At 47.3% G+C, this 23,387-nt stretch overlaps 1 protein-coding gene across 1 annotated transcript in view; it reads right to left on the bottom strand.

Annotated features, from left to right (window-relative positions):
- Positions 1-23,387, bottom strand: part of EXT1 (exostosin glycosyltransferase 1) — a 163,505-nt gene that overhangs the window by 20,160 nt on the left and 119,958 nt on the right. Inside the window, exons 2-3 of the mRNA XM_084281501.1 lie at positions 4,489-4,582; positions 1,679-1,786 (exon numbers count right to left, since the gene is read on the bottom strand). Coding sequence (XP_084137627.1) covers positions 1,679-1,786; positions 4,489-4,582 — 202 coding nt within the window. The remainder of the gene's footprint in view (positions 1-1,678; positions 1,787-4,488; positions 4,583-23,387) is intronic.

Below are 23,387 nucleotides of genomic sequence, written 5' to 3' on the forward strand. Positions count from 1 at the left end.
ATCTGGCAGGATTACACTGGAATTACTAGAACTGGATGACGTCTTAATAAAAGGTCATTTCAGTAAGAAGTGGGGGAAGGAGAAAAACCACCCCACAAAAATAAATGCAGAAAGGCTGGATTAAGGTCTCCTAGCGCTGTGATGAGGAGAATATGCAAATAAAAACATCCGAGCTGCTCTAAAACAGGAAATGAAAAACTGTAACATCACAAAAACATTTCCCAGAGCAGACATTCAGGCCCTCTGCCAGCTCTTTAAAAACACTGTTAATAATGGTGCAGTAGCTGTTCAATATGGAAGCAGCTGTGAGGAGAACGAATGGCATGTTACCGGAAAGCGTGAAGATCAGCAAATTATTATGATTTAAAGGCAGAAATAATTTTGCTCGGAAAAACATGCTGTCCATGAAAGCAAAAAATCAAATTTCTTTTTTCTTTTTTTTTTTTTTAAATTGCAGATTGTGTCTCATTAATGGCAACAGGCAGCACTTTGCAAGGCTTGCTAGGCCAGCTCTTTACGAATATTTACGTCTTCGGACAAATAAGAAGGCATCTAAGGAGATTTTTAAAGGTACTTCAATTTCTGGGTCCTAACACACTCGTGCCTTTGAATGCTTCTCTCCATGGATAGTGATACCTTGCCTCTTTGGAAATGAGCTAAATTTAGTAATAACAAAACCTCTCTTACTGTGGGATAAGCCAGCGCGCACTAGTGCACAGTGTGCAGTGCAAACAGCTACCCGAAAGCTGTAAAATCCATTTTTTGTGAAAAAAAAAGTTTGAAGCGTTGCTGTCTCCCTAGAAAAACATTTTCAAGAGGTCAGGAAGCACGTCAGTGGTGCTGACACAGAAATGACTAGATAGGAGACGCACAGCAATTTGGTGGCTATTCCCGATCTCGTGGATCTCAGCTTCACGCTGGGCGATGGCATTTCAGCAAATGCTGCCAATTTTTCAAGAACTTTTCCTAATATCCATTTCTCTCCATACCTTAAAAAAAAATACGTCTGCCAGGGAAACAGAAGAAAATATCTAGTGAATTTAAAGACAAAAGCAGATACTGAAGGTAAGCAGGGCATTTCTAATTCCTTGGCTCACTTTTGTTGCATGATCTCAGGGAGATTAACAATAAAGTGATGTGAACACTGCTTCAGAAAGACAACGGTGCCTTTCTGAAGACATCTTTCAAAAAGCTGTTCTTCAGAAAGGTTCTGCTTCCACAAAACTGTTAGGCATTAACAGGGACTGAGACAAGATCCCTTCGCCTGAGCGAGAAGCCCTGCCAGCCCCTTCCAGCCAGATACACAGCACTGGTGGAGCCCCAGGATCCAACTTTTTCTGAAGGACAGGAGCAAAAATGCCCTTCAGATGTCTTCTCCCTCACTGCAGCACCAGTGTGGGATGGCCCTGCCTCAGAGAGTGACCCAGGCGCTCCCCACCAGAGGGAAAATGAAGAAGCCTCCTGTGTTGAAGCACGCGGCCTGGTGGCTGCAATGACCTTCAGGTCAGGCCGTGAATGATGTCACATTAAATGAGTTCATCGCCGGCGTGACACAGACAATCCCTTCATGATAAAAATTCTTTTACAGCCCTGACCTTTCGGATTCATCTTCCCCATCCATTTAGACGGCGGCGGCAATAATCCACCGATCTGCTGAAGGCCGCCGTCTTTTTCTTACCTGTAATAGCAATCTCTCATCCCCGATGACGGCAGCCTGCTTCCAATCAATCACTTCCGAGAAGGGCAGCTCCCATCCATTGCTGAGCATCACGGGCACGCAGGCAGCCTGCACACAGAGCCATTGCACTCGTTAGCGGGCTTATCCGTGGCCGGCCAACACTTGGCACAAGCCTCAAGGCTCATGCCAACGAGATTCCTGTTTGATTCCTGCTTTCTGCACCAGTTCTGCCCCAGCGCTCGCGCCACGCCGTCAGAAGGCAAGGCAATATGGCAAAGAAGCTAGAGACCACAGCCAAAATGTTCACCGTTTTCCATTTGGGGCTTGTTCAAAAGGTGGGCTTTGCGTGGAGAGCGGCATTAGAAATCCAGTGCTTATGCTGACAGATGAGGACAGAGCTGTTAAAATTCTGTAAATATAACCCTGGAGAATTTAACACAAAATGATTGCCTTCTTCGCTGCTTTGTGAACCATTCAGCGGGGAGCTAGCTCCCTCAATTTTTATAATATGTTGTAAGACAACCCTACAGAAAATATATATCAAATTTAATTCCAGAGCACTTCTTCCACCTAGGAGGAGTGAATTCCCCATCCTGTTTGATATCAGCTCTCTGAATAGAAGCAACTGCACAAACACAACCCATCCGTCATCACCTGTCTACAAAAATAATAATTGCTTTCTGTCTTAAAAGAAACAAAAAGTGTTTAAGTTTAGTATCTATTTCTCACCAGTATGGTTTGTCTAAATTGTTTTATCCTTTACGAGTCATGCAAGTTCCTTTGCACTGAGAGCAAGTTTGCGAATATTCAGTAAATAGTGCGGTATTTCCATAAATAAACGATTGCCACTGCATTCTGGTCGGCTGGGTGACAGTGTAAGATCCCAGCCAAAAGCCTGTTGAAGTGATGAAAGAACCTCTTACCAGAGGATCGGCATCAGCCCATGCTCTGGTTCATTTTCTTTTGGATCAAGCCAAGCTTGCGTGCTCTGAATCTGGCCTAGACTGGGGTCTGTCCCCCTGTACCTCACGAAAAATAGCATAAAGGGGAACTTTCCAGACTGCTCTACCTTCCTTTGTAACGTATATTACACAGAGGATCTTAGACTAGTCACGTCTCTGCATTACAGCAGTGCTTACAATGTGCAAAGAACTGTGATCTTCTGCAAGGAAATGACATTAGCGCATGAAAAAAGCCAAGCAGAAAACACTTAGCAATGTGTTTTCATGTTTAAAACATTCCACTAATGTGGATTATGTCTTTCAACATGCCCTGCAGCCAGACAAAAATTGGGAATTCATCATAATCAGTGTATACTGCTGCTAGCCTGCTAGGAAAATCCTCAGTGCCTGCATTTTATCATGGTCGACCTGGAGCCTCCAAGTTCCGTGCAGTGAGGTATGCTCTCTGCAGTCTCCTCCCGAGACGATTTATCCAACAGCAGCTACATGACTGGTGGCCTACTCAAGAAAAGAGCTGAGCAGTGCTTTTTGGAAGGATCTGAAGCCACTTATCATCCCGAAGAAGCTGGTCCCACTTCTTCCTCTGAAGAGGCTGGGGAAGGAACAGCACTCTGTGGGCTCTTTACCTTCTGCTAGGGAACTGACAGCCCAGAACCTGGATCTCCAGTAGATGTGGGGTTCAGCAGCTAAACCTAAGTGTCTGATGCATTTGAGATGCTCTAGGATATCCAGGACACCCATCCACAGCTGGAAGATGTGACAGAACCTAATGGGGGACCTGAATCCTTGGGGAAAAGCCCCAGAAAACCAGCAGGGTACCCCCGGGCTTCAAAAATGACATCATACATCTAAACTTAGGTACCCGAATCCTGCTGTGCATTACAGTGAACAATGCCCTGTCATCACAGCTGGGGCATTTCGTGGTTGATGAGGAAAAGTGTTGTGATGACATTCAGCTTTACTGCCAATGCTGGGACACCTCCCAAATGGCAAAATGACATCAGGGCCCTGTAAGGTGTCCTCGTTTGCCTTCTAACCAACACCAAGAAGCTCCCCAGCCTCCACCTCCCTCAGCTCTGGCTCCCATGTAAATGAAATCCAGATGCAAGTCCCAGAGGGCAGCCGCAGCACCTCCCAAGATGCTCAGTACAGCTGACTGAAGATCCAGGACCCTGGGGATGAGCTGATGCTGGCAAAAAAACAAGGTCATGCTGTCCACAGCTGTCTCAGGTCAGTGTCAGGCCTGGGACAGAAACCTGATGGCTGTGCTGCTGAGCCTGGCTAGCCAACAGCAAAAAAAGGGAAATTATAACCAAAATGCTTTTAAAAGGTCAAGGGGATTTGGGTGAAGTCCCAAACACACTGTATGCTCCCTACATCCACCTTTATGTGATGCTTCCATCTGGGGTCTACAACCTCTGGGCCGCCTTTGGCATGTTCAGCAAGCAGCAATGCAAGGAAGATGATGCAGGTGCAGGTTTCTTTTGGCTAAGTGGAAAGGAAGAGCTACTTCACTGCTCCAGGCCTTACTGCTGGAGGTCAGTGTCCCCCACGGGAAGTCTCGCAGCTTGACAAAATTGTGCTCTAGGCCGGTCCAACCTCCCAGCCCCACCACCTCCAGGGAAACCCTTTTGCTGGAGGTAACGCAACTCAGCCTGCAGACGAGTGCAGTGCTCAGCCCCCCCCGGGAAGAAGCTGCCAATTGCTCCAGAAGTATGAATAGAGGCTTTCGCAAAGTGGATTACTGTCCATGAGGGAAATGAAACACGTTTCTCCCCTCCCCACCTCCCTGCTATTGCATGCTGAATTGCAGCCAGCATAGGCAGTGCTTTAAGCTGCAGCTCTTACCTGCAAGGCTTCCAGAAACCTGAACGAGCCAAGCCTGCGGCCACGGGGAACCAGACAGAAAGTGGCATTGTGCAGCATTTCACGGTAATCATACCTAACAAGAACAGGGGAGAAAAGAGAAAATTCAATTAGCGGCGAGTCCTCGAGTAACTGGGCATGAAAATGCAAACAGCTGTTGAGACACGTCTGGATAAAATCATCTCTGACCAGGATGGCTCTCCATCAGGTTAACCAGCTCCCTCCCCTGTGTGCACACGTGTGTGTGCACGTGTGTGACCATCGTGCTCGCCCCTCTTTGGTCTCCCCAAGGAGCAGCCACCACGGGAGAGCACTGGGACAGCAGCACTGAAACCGAGAACGAAGGGAATCATTCCGCCTTCGCAGAAATCAGCCACGTCTGTGTAAGTAGGTGTGCATGAACTCTTAACAATAAACTTAGATTAAATGCTTTTATACCCAAAGCGTCGTCACTGCACCCCTGTGAGTCTGATTTCTATTCAGATTCAGTCCAAGTCACGCACAACTGTGTTCATTTCCGCATAAGGGGTTTGTACAAAGCAAAAAAATACTCAAACTCTGCCACACAAATCTTCCCTTATCAACCAGGCACTGACAAAGCGAAGGGGGCCACAATGACTCTCTAGGTGGTTATTGTGGAGTGTGGTGAGAGGAGAAGGAGGGATAAACTGCTTTGGCAGCCAAATTTTAGCAATTAACCACATAGCTGCAGTGACCCCTGCTCCTCCGAATTACATCTTTAAGATACTTCTGTTTATTCCCCCGATTCCATCAATCACTACAAAACCATTTACCAAAAAAAAAACCACCATCAGATCCCCACAGTTTCCAGCCAGTTATTAGCTAATTGTACTTCTGGCAAACCTGTACAACTGCAAATGGCATTGACCTCGCTGCAACGCTCCTCCTGAGACAAAGGGCTCAGGATTAAACACCCCTCCTTTCTGAAGGGTTTCCTCAACTCTGGAGACAAGACATTATTTTGACACCAACTTGTGACACCGAAATTTCCTAACACTAAGAATCTAATTTAATCACAGCCTGCAGGCACAGCAAGTTTTTTTCATTTGTGGATATGGATACGGATATATATATACGTATGTATATGATTACACTTTTATATATAAAAAACTCCAGATCTATGTTTGTATTCTCACCCAGGCCAGACAGATGGGAGTAAGCCAATTTTCAATTATAAGCTCCGTCTTTAGGAAGAGACATCTTGCAAAGGCCCATTTGCTTAAACAAGCGTGTACAACTAATTTGCACAAGAAAAGGTCACTGTGAATGGATTAAGATTATCTCCACTGAGAGTAAAATAAAAACCCTCGCTGCATTAATTAAAACTACAAAACAGACTTCAAAGTACATTTTTTTTTAAATCGTATCCCAACTTTGGTTAAAACACATATATATATATCCCATGTGAGTGGCAGTAATTTCCTTTTCTCGGTGTGGGACATTGATCGGCACCTAAAGTCTCAGCTCAGCAGTCAGTAGTGACACAGCACATGGGGGAAAACATCAAGAAACTGGAATGCCAAAAAAAAAAAAAACCTTGCCATTTTTAAGCATTCATTTTCGCATAGTAGGTCTGAGACTCGTTGCTTTTACTGTATATTGTATGACAGAAAATCTTAATAAATACCAAAAATAGAATACCCCGTAGGGCTAAAATACACCAGTCATAACTCCTATATAACTCCTGGGGACTGGTGGATTCTAATGGTAGCTATCAATAGCTAGCTAAAAATGTAAAATCCTGTTAATACCCTGGAATGCAACGATATCCACAAAACGTCAATGGCAGAATCAGAGCACAAAGGAAAAGCAGAGGCCGAGGGCAGTGGAAGTGAGACCTCCATATGTCAGCGGGGTTTTATATCGGGCCCTCTTTCTTTCATATCTGATTTGCTGGTATTAGGATAGATTTTCGAAAGCAAATAAAAGGCATTTGTCGACCATTTCCCACCCGAAAACCAGTTAGGATCTTGCTCCTGTTTGTGCCTTTTAAAGCTGAATCTGTGATTTATTGCTTAGCTCTGGAATAGCATGGTTCATGGTCATCAAGTAATTTATCTACATCATGCATACAGGGAGAGAGAGCCTCATCCTAACCTTGATGTATGAGCACAAAATTTCCACTCACTTCAGGGAGAACCCGCAAATGTAACACGAGCAGACCCGGAGTAAAGCAAAATCCATCAAGAGATGCTGCAGTTCATGAATTGCACCGGCTTTCTTCTCAGGGACAAATTTCTCTGCAATTTCAGCCTGAATCTTTTAAGGTGACTCAACACCATCTCGGAGCACAGTGCGAAAGGACTGGTTCCCAGTTTAATTCCCCTCAGCCAACACCCTGGGACGAGGCACTTATTGCTTTGAAACCCTTAAATACTACAGGCCAATTTTACTACTACTAGTTTGTGGGCAGCACTGACGTAACTGAAAGAGAGAAGATAGCCCCAGGTGTTTAAATATGGGCTTGGAGACGGCATTAGCTACCAAAGCATCGTGTGGTGAGGGAACCTACAGGCCATGAGGTGGACATGCAGCTTCAGGGCCACTGCAAGGCAAGTCTAGAGGTGTTGGCACAAGAGGCCCACAGAAACAAAACCAGAAACAGCACTAAGTATGAAAGAGTGTGTACAGAATGGGGCCAACATGTGCTATGGGCTGTTGTGAGGCACCACAGGCACGGGGCCCCGCTGCCCTTCACTGGGTGTGAACAACCCACAACAACCGCTTGCAGGGAACTTTTCCCTTCAGTGCTGACCTGGTACCTGTGGTAAACACCAACATCACTTCCATCACGGGCTTGATGTCCCCCTGATCTTCACCGACTGATCTCAGTGAGACCTCTGGGAGGCAAACCCAGACATGAGGGAGGGTTTTTGGGGCCCACCTTCACGTAAGAAACAGGAGCAGCAGCCACCTCCCGCAAACCAGCACACCCTGGTTTCTGCTGCCTCATCCTGGTCCTCCCCTTCAGGTAGGTTGATCCCCCGGAGCATTTATTGTAGGAAAAGCTTTGAGAGGAGTTTGCTGCTTTGCGTGGAGGCTGTTTATTTCCAAAAGCTCCTGGTTTCTTGGCTTGAAGACGGCCTTGGAAGGGGGACACGCACTTACTGCTCTTGCTCCAGCTTTCCTTCCTGCGGCACGTCTGCACCGAGGTAACATTTTGCTGCCAATTTTAGGGACAGCTCGGACTGGGCCTCAGCTGCATCATCCAGACATGTCAAAATCCAAACTGCATATGCCTTTAAAGTCACAGTTGGGGTTTTAAAACTAAAATAGCTACGGAATGAACCCAAAGCTCGCATCCCTCGGTAAGGATCAGCAGTATGTTTTATTAACTTTCAGGTTTCCTTCCACAATGATTAAGTGCACCGCGTTCTCAGCTAATACCTTTTTTTTTAGGCAGCATAAACAAATAGCTCTATTTGTAATCAATCCTAATGTATTCACGCTTTAATTGAAATATCCCCTCCCTGCTACCACCCAGAGCTGGGAAAACACGGCCGGCCCCATCTATCACGCAGGTGTAAACACCGAAACGCTGCGCAGGCAATTACCAGGAGGAGAAATGTCGCTCAGCAAAGGGCTCTTACAGTTTTAATTTCTTGACCCAACGCATTGTTTCTGTCGCTTCCCCCCCCTTTTTTATTTTTGTGGGGTGCTGTCCGTCAGCCCGTGGGTCAGGTGGCTGCTTGGGATTCCTGGTTCCCCATTATCCCAAGGCAGGCAGGCGGCAGAGGCTCCGCCGTGACTCAGCCATGCCACGCATTCCTCCTCACAGCTAAAGCATTTCCCCATGTCACTACACTTCTATAAACGACCCTGGGAAACGTCTGCACTACCAATTTTAATATAAACTGTGTTGTTTATAAAAGCAACAATCGGCACTGACCAAAAAGAGGTCTGAAAAGACGGCAGGCTGTTTAAACCAGCACACACGTCCAGCTACTCAGATGTAATGCTTATCACCACCACACTTCATCACAAAGCAGTGTACATATTTTCCTACACAATCCTCTGATCACTGATACAGGACATCACCATCAGCTCCATTTCACAGATGGACAACCTGAGATAGAGATGACTGCTGGGCAGACCCTGGGAATGCCACCCCCAGCATCCTCGCCTGCCTCCCTCCTCTCTGGGGACACAGCACCCGCCGAGAGCCGGCCGTACGGTGCCTCAGATGGAGGAGAGCACAGGAGCAGAAACCGAACTGAACACCATGGCCTCAACCCAGCAGAATATATTTTAGCAGCGCCACACATAATCCATCTTTTGGAAGATGCTGGAGCTCATCTTGGCAGGGAGGATCAGCACATACCGCTGTAGATGTCAGATGGGACTAGAGCTGTTTTTTCCTTCACGAGCCAAAAATCGCAATGGCACTTTACCAAGTATGTCCAGGGCTCCCTCCCTGAGGCTGCAAGCCCATGGACACACGCTGCACCTTCCAAAAGTAGCTGGATCAGCTCAAGTGCTACAACAAAGACAGATATTAAAGACCTATAATGCGAGGCTAAATGGCAGAGCGTTCCCTAGTTTTCCAGTATATTAAGTTTCAGCTATTAAGCAATCAGCCAGTTTTCTGTGGGTGATTCTTAATGCAGATGGCTGTGAACTATGGGCTGGAGAGGCTGAAAAGAAACCCACTCTGTCACACAGCGTGTCTCGTTGCTTGGTTTCCATTAAGGTATGCCGGCTTTTAAATAAACTGTCAAGCAAAACTTGGCATTGGAAACACCAAGTGAGTAACCATCTTTGCAGAAAACCCGACAGCTCAGCTGTGTGTCAGATAGATAGCTGCCTAAGTCGCAGCTCGGAAGGCTAACGCGTCCTGCTTGAAAGGGTGTCGTCCCCACAGACTGCTTGCTTTGGGATTTATGGCCACGCCATGCTCTCGGGTGATCTTGCCGCTGGTTAGCAGGCTGCTGGCTGACAGTTCATTTCCCTCTCCACAAGTGCTGGTTCTGGAATTAGAAAGTTTGGAGGTGCAAAAACATAATTGGAAAACTTTTTTTTTTCCCTGCTTAAAGGGCTAATTGATTTCACAGGTGTTTAATTATCATTTGCTGTGAGATAATACCTTGTAGTGCGATAAAAAATGGATTTAATTTTCGAGTGCTTGCAAAACCATTGCCAAAGCCAAGTTAGAGCTAAAGCTAGATAATTATTCTATAAATCAAACACACTGCCTCCTTTCTTTGAAATTTTTAATACTTGGCTATAATGATATCTGACGACCTTGAAACTAACATAAAAAGGATTTTCTTGCCAAGTGCTGACAGGCAGCCATTGGAGTATTTCTTTCAGCCTGGTTCATTACCGGAGATGCAGCCAGCCATGCTGCCCCGGCTGCAGGAGGGATGCTACGGTCTGCGTACGGTGGTGGCGTGCATGAACAGCACTCTCGGCACACAGGTAACACTTGAGTGCAATTACAAGAATGGGCTGGGACTGAAAATGCTGCAAAATTCATGAAAGTGCTGCAAAATGCTGCAAGGCCCAGCAACGGACACGAAACTTTGCAAGCACTCAGCAGCTCACGTCAAGGTACAAATGTTTTCTCCTTTCTGGGCAAGGAACTGTGCCAACACCTCCTTTTAGTTCAGAGGGCCGGATTAACAAAGAAGAACAGGCAAGTACAGTTTTCGGTTTAATGTGCTGACAAAGGAGCTTTGTTACAGTTAGGATGGACAGTAGCCATCGAAATCTAAATCATCTTTAAAGTCTTCAGTGGCATCACAGTCGTATTCACTTTACTTCCACGTTATGCACGGAAACATTAGGGTCCGCAAGGCGTCGAAGTCAACGCATGTCCTAACAAATACAAAAGGCTTTAACGATTTTTCAGCATGAGACACTTTGTCTAAATATACACACAGAAGGCACTGTAAGGCTCATGCAAAGCATGCACAAGGCTCGGACTGCCAAATGCTAGCCAACAAGCTCGTATAGCACGGGAGTCACACGAGCTAGGACGAGCAGTCATACGCAGGAGCAAATATTTTCTCACCAGCATAACTTGATGTTTAAGGTTAATTTAAAGATTATTTAACAAGAGTACCCAAATGAGTCTGGTGGGAGGTGTCCCTGCCCATGGCAGGGGAGTTGGAACTGGGTGATCTTTAAGGTCCCTTCCAACCCAAGCCATTCTGTGATTCAAAGCTGCTGGACAAGGTGAAGACAAGGCCAACTTTTCCTTTAACAACAAATTACGCCAACGCTTTGCATCATTACGGTACCTCCCCCTTGCTATTTTTCCAGAGATCACAGAGCACTTTTTGAATATTTTAATATAAAGCACCTTGGCACGTCGGTGGGAGAACAAAGCGGCATTTCCATCTCACTGCTGGGGAAGCTGGCACAGGGCTGCGGTGCGGCAGGCCACGCGCACCACGGGGAGAGCTCCAACAGCTCCTAACCCTGAACCTTGGCTCCAGCTGCTGAGCCATCTTCCCCCATATTTGCATCGAGAAATGTGGAATTAAGTTGAAAGTAATATCCAACTCCCGATAGCGTGCTTTGGCATTTTGACAGAGAGCTCATTTTTAAAATTGGGAATATTATATCCTCTCTTTTGCAGAGCGAATTTGTTAGGCTTCAGCCTTCTCCTAGCAGTGAAGCAGCATCAAACACTTGGCCTAGATAGCCCCAGCTGGCCCAATATCTGACCTCAAATGCTCTAACAGTCCAGCTGCGAACATCTTTGAGGTAATTTCCCACTGCAAAACCAGTTTTCTTATTGATTTCTTCTCTAACTTACAAAAAAAAAAAAAAAGAAAGAAAGAAAAAAGCCTACTACTGGAATTGTAGTTATTAAAGCATCAGTTTGGATTAAAGACCCAAACAAAGAGAAATCCATACTGCATTTTCTGAACAAAGGAGCAAATCTTAGCTCATCTGCCTCCCAGCCTCATTTTGAGATTACAGGACATACCTGAGAGCCTCCAAGTGCAGAGAAAAGAAAGGCGCTTTGTGAGACTTCTCACCTGCCAACACCTGCAGGCTCTGAAGCCAATGATTCCCTGCTGTCTATCAGAAAAAAAAAGGCTTCCACATCTTTCTTAATTATTTTTAAATAGCTCTTTATTGAAAAGTTGAGGTAAAAAAATGCTAAAGAGGATCAGTTTTCTAGAGTTTCATCCTTCGGTATCTGGGGTTACCGAGTGTTTTAACTAGCCTATAAATGGCTGATCACACCAAAAAGGCCTGCATGTGAAAATAAGGATAAAACCAGGGCTCTGCCCCCAGTTATGCCACAATCCAGTAACTGGGACCACCAGAGCCTCCTGGCATGAAGAGCACCATCCTCTCCTTTCACCTCCTGCAGGATTTGGACAGGACCAGTGGGACAGCAGAGAAAGTGCAAAACGCCGAGGTCAGACTTAGAAGGGGCGATTGTTTCTCTTCTTGCTTTGAGTGTTTGGCTGAGCTCTTTACCGAACATTTTAAACTACTCCTTATGAGGCTTATCATTTTCTATTCAGCTCCACAGATTTTCCCATTACGGCTATCGAGCTCCTAAGTGGCTTGTTGGCATCTTTAAAAGTTATAGTCCTCTAGCTGCAGCATCTAAAAATGGAAAGCAGAGATGATGTGCAACACCAGCTCTAATTATGCAGGAGTTCATTTCTATGAATGACTAGATTTGTTTCCAAAAAAAAAAAAAAAAAAAAAGAGGGACTTTACACAGGAACTGCTGGCACAGCCCCACGTCGTCTAGGCACGCTGACCCAAAATGTGACCATGCTTGGAGGAAAAATTAGTTCAGCAAATCCATGGAACGACTTTGAATGAAATAGAGAAGTGATTTATTTTTACTCCTAAGAAGTCAGCTGCAGCTTAGTCCCTATGAGTGGCAACACCACAACAGATCCAGATATGTCAATATTTAGGTCGTTCCTTAGTTCTCACGTGTGCCTTTATCTCAGGATCTCAAAGTATTTTATTTCTTTTTTTATAAATGAGGTAAGCGCACCTTAAAAATAGGACAAGGACACCAGCTAGGAACAAAAGAAAACCCTAATTCTGTGTGCTTTCATTTTATAGCTCTGAATTTTAGGGTGAAACCTCAGCACTGCTGCAGTCCAGGGGGGTTTCCAGCGATGGACAGCGGGCTCTGATCTTCTGAACTTAATGAAGAGCAACTTCTTCAAAAAGCCAGTGCAGTGGTGTGAAATGCAGAAGGGCAGGAAAGTCAGCAAATGTATTTCCTATTGCAGTTAACGCTGACTATTAAAACCATTTTATTTTTCTAATAGAGAAAGCTGGAGATAGCAGGAAGAAAAATGTGACTGCACTGATAGCTGTTTCCCAGAGATGCCTCCCATTCCCGTCCTCTGTGTTGCTTACACAAAGCTAAATCAGGCCAGCCTAGGAACTGGGGCCGTGCTCCTCAGAGGAGCCGTGATGTGATCCGTCACTCAGCAGGCCTGCTCCTCCTCTGTGCTCACTCACTGCTGCTGACTTAGTAAATCAAAAGGTAAGTTTCCTATTATTTGCTCTTCTCAGCGAAAAAAAAAAAGGCAGCTAGGAGAAGAGCAAAGTTCCTCTGCGTCTCTGCATCATCAAGTTCCCTTCGGAGCAAGACTCCCTCCCTTCCTCCCTCCTAGAGCCAGAGCAAAATGCGAGCTGCATGCAGCTCACTGTGTTCTTGGAACTGCAGCTGGCTTTCCTCGGGCTGTTTTGACCTTTTGCCGGGCTGTTTATGAAGCCCCAGTGGTCTTCAGCTGGCATTACACTGCATCTGGGGAGTTATATTCAGCCAGCCTGGCTGGGGAGGGTGGCACGCACACCCCCCAAGGTGGCACAGGGGACTTCTGGGGCTCAGCCTGGGTGTGCAAAACTGTCATCTAAAACTTCCACAGGCACCTGCACGCACACTCACATGTACGTGCTTTTGCACTATTTACAGAGGCTTCCATCTGGAAACCAGAGATGCTCATGCATACTCTTCTTCTCTTGCCTCACCCTGCCTTGACACAAGATCCTTACCTATTACTTCTGCAGAATGACTTTTTTTCAAAACTCTGGGCCCTTTTTGAGGGCAAATAAGCAAACCCCCAAAACTGAAAAACTCACCTTGAAGGAGAGAGCTCTTCCTGAGCATACCTGCCTGACTGCTCACATCTGAATCCCCAGTGCCTCAGTGCCGTGTCAGGCATCTGAGCTATGTCCAGATCCAGATCCCGATCCCGATTCTCACTCCCTATCAATGCCCATGCCCAGCGCTCAGCACAGCTCCGATCATCTGCTTGGTTTTTTCAGCATTCCGGGCCCGCTGGGCAGTGTGTGCCTGAATGTGCTACGTCTGTTTGTGAGCTAATACATTATTTACTCAAACTATTCAGGCATAGCTGCAAGGATATGAAACATTTATCAACAAAGGGACCGGTTTGTCATTTTAAAATAATTACACTTCTTTAAAGAAAGCAAGAAATTCAGCTGTCCCGGAATTATTTATTAGATTGAGCAGACATGAAAGCTCTCTCTTGCGAAGGGAGGAGTCTCCACCCCAAAAAAAACCTTTCAGCAAAGCCCTGGATATGGCCAGACATCTCCTCCAGCCCTGCTGGGTTGCATGTGGGGCAAGCCTGCACTGCCTGGCCGAGAGCCCTTAGCTATCTAAATGCCCCCTGCGCTGTGCTGCCTCTTTCTACCTCCTCCAGCACATCAGTGGCGAGGACAAATGGAAAGAGAAAGGCATCGGCATGCAAGTGCACAAGTCCGAGAGAGACCTGTGCTCTGGCGCGCCTTGCAGCTTGCCAAGGAAAACACGATAGCCCAGACAAAAGGGTTTAGGACGGGGTGCCAGCAGTGATCAGATTAGTCGGAGGAACAACATCTCTTCGGCCAAGTGCTAACAGCTAACAGATGGAGGGGAAGACTTGCCCTGGTGCTGTTGACTTCAGCAGAGGCTGTGCGATGACATGGCGCAACATGCAACTGCTTTTTTATACAGGTGTGTTAATTTTGATACGAATTTAAAAACCTGTAATATAAACCAATTTCCTGGGTTTTTTTGTTTTTTTTTTTTGGACCTTCCAGTGATAAGCATGCCACATGTACAGATATCCAAAAGGAGGCTTTTACATAGGGTAACGCCAGCTTCCTACCTCTTGTAAGCAGTAGCTGCAGCACCCTGTGCTGACTGGTGAACAGGCTGCCAATTCCCTGCTGAGACTGGGCACAGAGTGCCATGCCCCGAGGGGGTACAAATGAGCCCGTGAGCTCTCTCTGCAAACTTCCTGGCAGATGTCATCCCTCAGCTCCCTCTCACAGACTCCAGATGGGTTTTGGTACAAGCACCTTCCTCCGGCAGTGCCTCATGGACTGCATTGGGCTCGTCAGCAATTCCTGCCGACATCGGAGGCTGAAGAGATGCCGACCCGGAGCAGGATTTTTTAGCATCCTCATGCAGCACAGGTATCTTTCACATACAGTTTAAGGGACTATAAAACAGGAAACCAAAATCCTCTCTAGTGCCCAGCGTCTGAAACTTTTCACTTTAGAAAGCAGCAATTCGGAAAAGGATTACGGGGTCGCCGCAGACAAGCAACTCGAGGCTGTAACACAGGAGTGAATGAAGCCTTACATGCATCAAGCACCGAGTACAAACAAGGGAGAAATTTTCCCTGTGTACCCAGAGTCGGCGAGACAGACACCAGAAAACATTCAATGCTAATATCCCTGCATTTTAAAGGATGCTGAATAATTGAAGACAGAGAACAGGGACAGAAAATTTATTTAAGGGACTGCAGTAAATGCCTTACAGCGAGACACTTAAAGGCCTCTGCTCGTTCAGCGTATCTGAGAGAAGAGTAAGAAGCAGCTTGATTACAGCACCAAGTGGCTCTGCAGGGAGAGAAGGAAGAGGAGCTGAGAGTTCTTCAACCTGCCGAGAAAGGGCACAACACCAATCAAAGGGTGGAAGTTAACCACGAAACAAACAGCAATAGAAATCCGTCCCAGCACTGAAGGCATTTTAAGCTTTGAAGCAAGCTGCCAGGAGACACGGTGGCTTCCCCATGAGGTGGGCTCCTCAGGTGGGGAGGGAGTGCTTTCCTGGAGGACACGCCGCAACCCTACCCGATCTGCTGGGTTCTGCACAGAGGTAAACTGGGTGACCCAGAAGGGGCTGTGAAGGGAGGAGATCACTGAAGTAATCTCATGGTCCATCTGGCCTTCCTTTTTCTCTAAAAGCTTCTAATATCTCTTGCCTTCTGACTGTCCAAGCACCAAACTGCTACCTCCAATATTTTAGCACACGAGCTTCATCAGATTATTGCTGAAATGTGTGGGGACACTAAAAGGGAGAGCAGCTTCTGATAAGCAACTCCTACACAGCACTGCTTAGGTCGCTCTACTACGCATTAGCAGACCAAATTCAGTAACAAAAAGCTTTCAGGATTTTTGCTCCTTCGGACCAATGCATTCAACTTTCTCAAGAACAATCCCTCTGATGAAAGGAACAGTCTAAAAAGTATCTATTGCTGTACAGAGAGCAGTGTTATGTGTCTGTACATCCCTCTTGGCATCATTCCTATAAAACTCCTCACAGGACTCTTCCACAAGCACGATCAGAGCACCAAACGTAAAGGTTCACTCTTTGACAATCCTTTTGGCAAAATTAATTGTGGCTCCCGCACATTTGCAGGGAAGGAGGAGGAGGAAAGCAAACAACAGCAGTCGATGGCTAGGTGGAAGTTTTAAAGTGCTCTTTTCTAATGGATTACTGAAACCCTCCGCAGCTCATCAGCAGATACTGGAAACAAGAATGGATAAAAGTGGAAACCCGGGGATTAGCGAAGTCATTACGACAATCACATTTTCCTTATGCGGAATATTTTGCTTTCTCCTGCCTGCATCTTTCAAAGGTTTATGATCTCTGTCTAGCAACGCAGCCAGCTTTTCCACCGAAATGTACCAAGTCCTCTATAATTTACTTGGGAACATTGGCATTTATTATCCTTTGCAGCAAGCGGGTTCTGTTTAGAACCATTTCCTCATCATGCATTAATGCCCTGGCATGGGAGATTTGTAGGAGAAGAGGAAGGACAGGAAAGAAAAGCAAAGGCAGATCCCGGCCCGGGTTCAGCTGCCCGGTGCTGTCGGGGAGGGAGGCCTATGCTCCGCAATCAGGCATCTCAGAGCCATTTTCTCCTGCTGTGCCCTGCTCTTGTTGGGCTGGGGGACCCTGGCTGTGGCAGAAAGCTGGCTGGAGAGCGGGTGGGCAGCTTGTACTGGGATCAGGTTGTGTTTCAGCCCAGCACCCCTCGCCTCCTGCTCCCTGCCATCATGGTGCGGCCTCCTCCGCCGCATGTCCACAGGCAGCCGAAGTGCTGCCTCAGCAGATTCCCCGAGAAAGTCATGAGAGAGCTCGGAAGGAATTTGGGACAAAATTAAGCCTTTAAAGTGACACATGACCTTACTGTCTGTCCCAGCGCTGCCACAGACTGTCAAAAGCCTCAGCAAACACTGCTTGAATGAGAGATCTGACAACAGCCCCACAGAGGAGCTGTGGCAGATAAGCGATGATGTTAACCCTTTCTTCCGTGAATTTTATCACGGATGGTATTTTTGGGTCTCCCTTCAACCCCCACACTCCCAACAAGCACACAAACTCATCCTGCCCCAGGAGACCAGCACGCCAAACCACTGCACACACAGATGTAATGCTGCAGGGAAACGTCTGTGCGCATCCTCTGCGGCTGTCTGCATTTATCAAATTTGTATTTAGGAGGAGCATTTCCTCTGCCTGGGGCCTCAGTGGCCCTCCAAGCCTCTCCAGGGGTGGGATAGGGTTCCGGGCAGGGCAGCCTGGGCTGGAGGAGGATGCACTGGTGCCGTGCTGCTTCCCCAGGTGTACCAAGCAGGTCCTGCTGAAAGCTGGCACCTGCCTCATCCAATTTAACTTCCCAGCAGTGCAGAGCCCTGTAATCCCCGCTGGGGATAAGGAGGTAAGCCCCAAGGTCAGGACGGAGCGGGCTCAGGGGGCGGCCAGATGCTGCGTGGGAACAGGAGACGCCGGGAGCTGCCCCAAAGGCCAAGCCGGGCCTTTGGGTAAGCGGGATTGCAGGGCCAAGCACCAGGCAGGGACCCTGCCTCTGGGTCCCCAAAGGACAGGCCAGCAGCAGGCAAGCTCTTATCTCCACACTGCTGAGCCACACAGGGAGCTGCATCTAAGTAGCTGGATAGAATTTTTGCACCTCCCCACTCGTCTGCAATAGCCCCGCTAAAATCCACCTTCAGTCCCCGAAAGCACACGGCTGCTTGCAGCAGCACCAGCTCGAGGACACGCGGCACAGGTCTGCAAGGCCCGAAATCGAGCCGGCTGCGTGGCTTGGAAGATCTGGCTGCAGTTTTCACACACAGGCAGCAGCGAGGCCGTCACTTTGTTCTGGCTGCCGCTTCCAAAAACACACCAAGGTCAAACAAAGAGCACTACTCGGAGGTTCTTCCCAGCAGCATCAGGGTTTGGGTGCCGACCAGAGGTTACACCAGCAGGAAAAACGCTTCAGCCTCTGACGTCGGTATCGTGACCCCTACCAGCCAGCGCAAGGCGAGCTTTGTGCTTAGCCCGGGGACTGTTTGCAAAATGATCAGTGACGCACACAGATGGGCTCCTGCTCGCCTTGCTGCACACTGCAAATATTGCTTTGAACAATGAGATTTGGCTGAATGGTTCTGAACGTGCCCGAACTGGAATCCCCAAGATAAAACTGGACGTGGGAAGTGACACGATCCTCAGACATTTTCCAAGAGGGACTGAGCGATCAGCCTGCTGATTTGGGCTTAGCTGGTGGGGATGTCTTAGCAGGGATGAAAAATGGATGCCAGGAACATCACCTACCCGCTGCTGCTGCTCTGAAGATCAGCCTGGCTTGCAGCGAGCTGTTGCGTCCCTGTAAGCCGAAAATCCTTTCCCACTCAGCTTCTGGAGCAATCCTGGTTCTTACAGCTGAAATTCTCTCCATTTCCAAACAAGATCTAATCAGAGCTTGTTTCTGCAGGGGTCTAAGTCAATAACCAGTACACAAGCGCTGCTTTCCCTTGCAGAATCCCTAATTACTCTTACTAATTAGTAGTTGGCTGTTACTGGGTGGTTGCTCCAAGTCCCCAGACCAAGCAAAACTGAATTCATGCCTCCCTGACAATGAGGTGAGGAAGGCCTGCGAGAGACAGGCAAGCGAGGAGCCCTGCTCTGAGGTCAGGTGGATGATGGTGGCCAGATTCTGCTCCCAGTTACTCTGGTGTGAATCTCAGTGGAGTTGTTCTGGATTTACACCGACGTAGCTGAGAAAACAACCTGCCCTGTCCAGGCTTTCCTTCTTCGGTGACCACTCTTCTAAAATCCTGGGCTCCATCTCAGATATGCTTCTCCTCAGGAGCCGCCTGCCTTCCCCAAGCCAGCTGGCATCTCCTTGCTGCTCGGCAAGTGCTCGGCCCAGAGGGTTTCCATACGGCTTCGTGGTCGCTTTCAGTTGCAAGAAAAAAGAAACTCAACAGGTTCGTCACCTGTTCTGAGTGCAGCTAACAGGTCTGAGTGGCCCTGCGTGGGTCCCCCAAAAAAGGCCAGCAGCACCATGGAAATTAGAGTGTAATGTTCTGCATTTAAAGCTGAGGGTTTTTAATCTTTGGCACCAGTGAAAGGCTGCTTTGCACAAAACTGAGTGATAAAACCCTACAAGAAACACTCATCCCCAAACTATCTGTGTGGCTTTTGCACACATCTGTTTCTCTCCTGTCCTCAAGAGATGTCTAAAATCTAATTAACCAATTAATTTGCAAATATATTCTAATTTATTCAAGGCAGATTTTCTTAGTGTTAAATTATCTGACAGTGAACCATACGCTGCGCACAGGAACAGGACTTCATTAAAATACCAAAGGTTACACAAATGGAATAAAAATTATATTTGTACTACAGTCAGCACATACTTATATCCCCTAATGAGAAAATGTGTTTGTATTTCCCTATTTCTAATTTGTTTTTGCATGTTTGGTGTAAACCTGTGGTTAATACACTCGCGACACCAAGTCACTGTACCTAGCACAGAAACATGACTATTCCAGCAGGTCTCCACACCCGCTGAACTTGCGTCGGAATTTCAATACATAAATAAACCACAGTCAGCGCTGGCAAAACTCATCTCTCAGCCCCAGAGATGTCCCGGTTCCTTCTCTAGAGGTAGCACAGGGTTACCATGTGGATTCGCCTCCCACAGCAGGTAGCTCTCTTTGCTGGGAAATCTCAAGTCATCCCTGACAGCACTTGTGCAAAATGCATCTAAAGGAGGAAAAAAAAAAAAGGAGCTGCTGCGTTGTTCTTGATTGCGGCATTGAAATGCTATTTTTTCCCCCCAACTCAATAGCTGTGTGCGTACAAAACACACCAGCTGGTTCCAATTCTGCTGGCTACTGGAGAGATTGTATCATTCACCGTGGCATGGCATCAGTCACAGCTACACTCAACCTTCTTGCAAGCACTGGAGATGTGCTGTTGTACTTGGCGAAAAGGAGCCAACAACAATAAAAAAATCACAAAAAACCCTTCCCTAGCTACTAACTATCCAAGTATTTTATTATACCGCACCAGCACAAACAAAAATACTCTGTCTGAATACATTGGGCATGGAATTACCTCTTGAAGACATTAATACCAAACAGCTGTTTTCTTTGCTTGACGAGCAACTTAGCATTTTATTACACTTTATTACTCTACAGTTGCACCACAGTCAATTAGGACCAAGTTACTGTTCTTCCAGGCGTATGTATACAAAAGTAGGGGACTGGTCCAACATCGAAAGATGCTCTAAATCTGCAACACGTTAAAAAATAAGGCACTCCTCCCACATCACACAACAGGTCAGTGGCTGAGCTAGGACGAGCAGCCTGGGCTGCAAGCCCTCGGCTGCCAAGACACATCCAAGTCTGCCTTCAAGCCACCAGGGCCACACGTTCCCACATTGCTCCAAAAATTACATCTTGCTCATGGCAGTAGGTTTAGGAGCTGCAGAAAGGCATTGGGCGTGATGCTGAGCCCCAGGACAGGGACAGGGGCCATGGGGCCGTGCTGTCCCCATCGCCCAAGTGGGCACGGCACCTCCTGTGGGGTTTGCAGGCAGAGTGGGATGCTCTCAGCAGGGCACGGAGCACCCAGTGCGCTCTTGGACAAGAAAAATACGAAACAAGGGGGATAATCAAGGAGGGAAGGACCCTGAGAGCTCAGCAGTGGGATGCTCGTGGCGATGCTCGTGCAGCCTCAAAGACACGCAACAAGAGAGCTTGGTCCGGGTCCAAAGACAGCTAATGAGAGTGATCAGAAACAGTTTCACAGAAGGAAAGAAAGTGTTGAAGTTCAGGGAGGAGCCCAGAGCCAGTCAGATGGGGAGTGCACAGTAACAAGGCATACAAAATAGGCAGACTTGGCGCTCCCGTTTGTTTTTATTCAAACAATAAGAACAGCCAATAAAACAAAGACGGATTTAAAGTGCTAAAAGTTTTTTAATTTTTCTTAAGCTGTAGCTTATAATTAAGCTGTGGAACTAATTGTCTCTAAATATAATTGAGGCCAGGAACTTCTGTGAGATCAGAGAAAGAATGAGCAACAGATACCAAGACTATCACAGCTATGTTGTATTCCACACACAGAGCGCGAGGGATGCACAACCCCTCCACCTCCAGGGTGCACCACCCAAGACAGGCCTTAGGAGAGTGATTTTCCAGTCATCCCCTATGTTTTTTTACACCAAAATAAATGTCACCTGGTAAGGGAACAGCCCCAGTCCCCAGTTATCCACATTTGATACTGCTGACTGCTGTTTCCCTGGGTCTTCTTTTGGAGAGCGACCACAGAAGAAGAACACCAGAGGAAATGAAAAAAGCTTCTTGGAGGACTGCAGATCAGATATAGGACCTGAAAGAAGTTTTAATACATTTCCAGATCTATTTCCTTGCCAGCTGCACATGAAACATGCAGAAAGAAAATGCTCAGTTCTGAGGTCAGAAGCACACGGGTGGCTTTGGCAGCAAGGTGAGCTGTTTGAGGTTCCTATCATGGCTCATTACGTCAGTAGAACCTCTATACGTGGTTTGACATGGCCAATTATTCCTCCAAAAAGCTTTTAAATTTATTTATTTTTGCTCGTATCCAAAACAAAGAACTCAGCAGTGCAGCTGTTTATTTGCCTGCTGCACTGCTCGCAGACAGAGCTACCCCAAACCACTTTGGACTGAAAATGAAACTCTTGCGACTTCACAAATAAACCACAAAAATCTCCTCGGAAATGAGCTCAAGTATTCCTAGCCTTTGACTTGAACCCCCGGTCTGTGGCTGAAGACCTTTAAACCCCTGAATAAGGACAGGAGATGGCTGTGTTTCTCCCCACTTGGAAGTTTTCTTGTCCTGTAAGTCGCGCACACTGCCATACTTGTCTAAAAAGTGCCACTTTAAAACGGTGCCACTGGACAAGAGTTGGGTTATTAGCACACTGAAGCATCCACCATTGGCTCAAAGTGCAGGCTGGGGGACTTAAAAAAGGTTGATCAAAACTGGCTTCTGTTTTAGTGACAGCTGAAGCTATTAAAATATATTCAGGATCATCTGCCTTAATGTCAGCCCCAGCAAATTACTGTCCTGGTGCACATGATCCCAGAAGGAGAGCACAATTTCTTCTACATTTTTCATACAGAGCTGATGACACTTTCTACCTTGCTCGAGCAGGGCCTACCACTGATGATACATTTCATATGCATAGTGTTTTCGGCTCGCCTCTGAAATGGCAGTATATGCTCTCAGATCTCCCTGACAAGCTTTAGCTTATTTAAGACTCGCTCAATATTTTCATTTTAGCTGTTGGGAGAGGAAAATAAGGTGGGGAAAAGTCTGAAATTGTCACAACACCAAAGGGCATTGCCTGTAATCATGCAGCCATGATTTAAAGCTAAGTGACAGACTATAATTGAATTGTCTGGGGCTGCCTACGGTTTATTTACTGAATTCAAGCATACTGCAGGGGGGTCAAAAGAGTGCAGGTCTTTACTTATTCAAGCGGGAGGGGGGGTCACTGATGCTCCAGGTCCCTCTGCTGTTAAGGAACCCCCTACACGTGTCCTGGCTTCTACATCAGCTTCAGTGCAGTGGCAGCAAAGCGTCGACACACGACTTCCCACCTGGGGAGAGGACCTGGCTCCTCGCTGAGAACTGCTGAGGTCTCTCTGGATGAGGGCTTCAGCAGGTGGGGAGGGCAGAGCCATTTCCCAAGCCTTCACCTCCACGCCCAGCTTCTCCCAGGGCTGTCTGCAGCGTTAGACAGCCTTCTGGAAGCAGGCACGATTTCTGCTTGCACCTGCACAATGCTCTTCATGCTGACGGGAACTGCCGAGCTACAAATGGCATTGAAGAAGCATCTGTAACACGGAAAGGGGGAAGGAGCATGGCTCCCACTCCTGCCTTGCTAAGGGCTTGGCTGTGCTGTGAGTACAAAAATGAACCCATCCTGTGCATCGTGGCACAGGGATGCACGGGGCTGTGCGTGGCAGCCCGGGCTCACAGCGACACCGCCGTGCCTGCAGCAGCCTCCAAGCCCAGATGGATGAATGAGCGTACGTGGTGGAAGCGAAGGACTGCCAGCGCCTTCCCTGCAGGGAGCTGCTGCTCCAGCCCTGACCTCGGCCTCCCCCCCAAGGCCATCAAGAACAATCCGGACATCTGTCCATGCAAAAATATGAAGTAAAGGTCTGAGGCCACAAACGCATTTAACACGGAGGAGCTAAGGCAGTCTGTTAATCTGCACCGCCACGATGTGCTAATCGCCAGCCAGTGCCAGCGAAGGTTTCTGCTTTTCAGAAGCTTCAGA

This window comes from Netta rufina (assembly GCF_964035555.1).
Source record: "Netta rufina genome assembly, chromosome: 2".
In the NCBI taxonomy this organism is placed as follows: domain Eukaryota; kingdom Metazoa; phylum Chordata; class Aves; order Anseriformes; family Anatidae; genus Netta; species Netta rufina.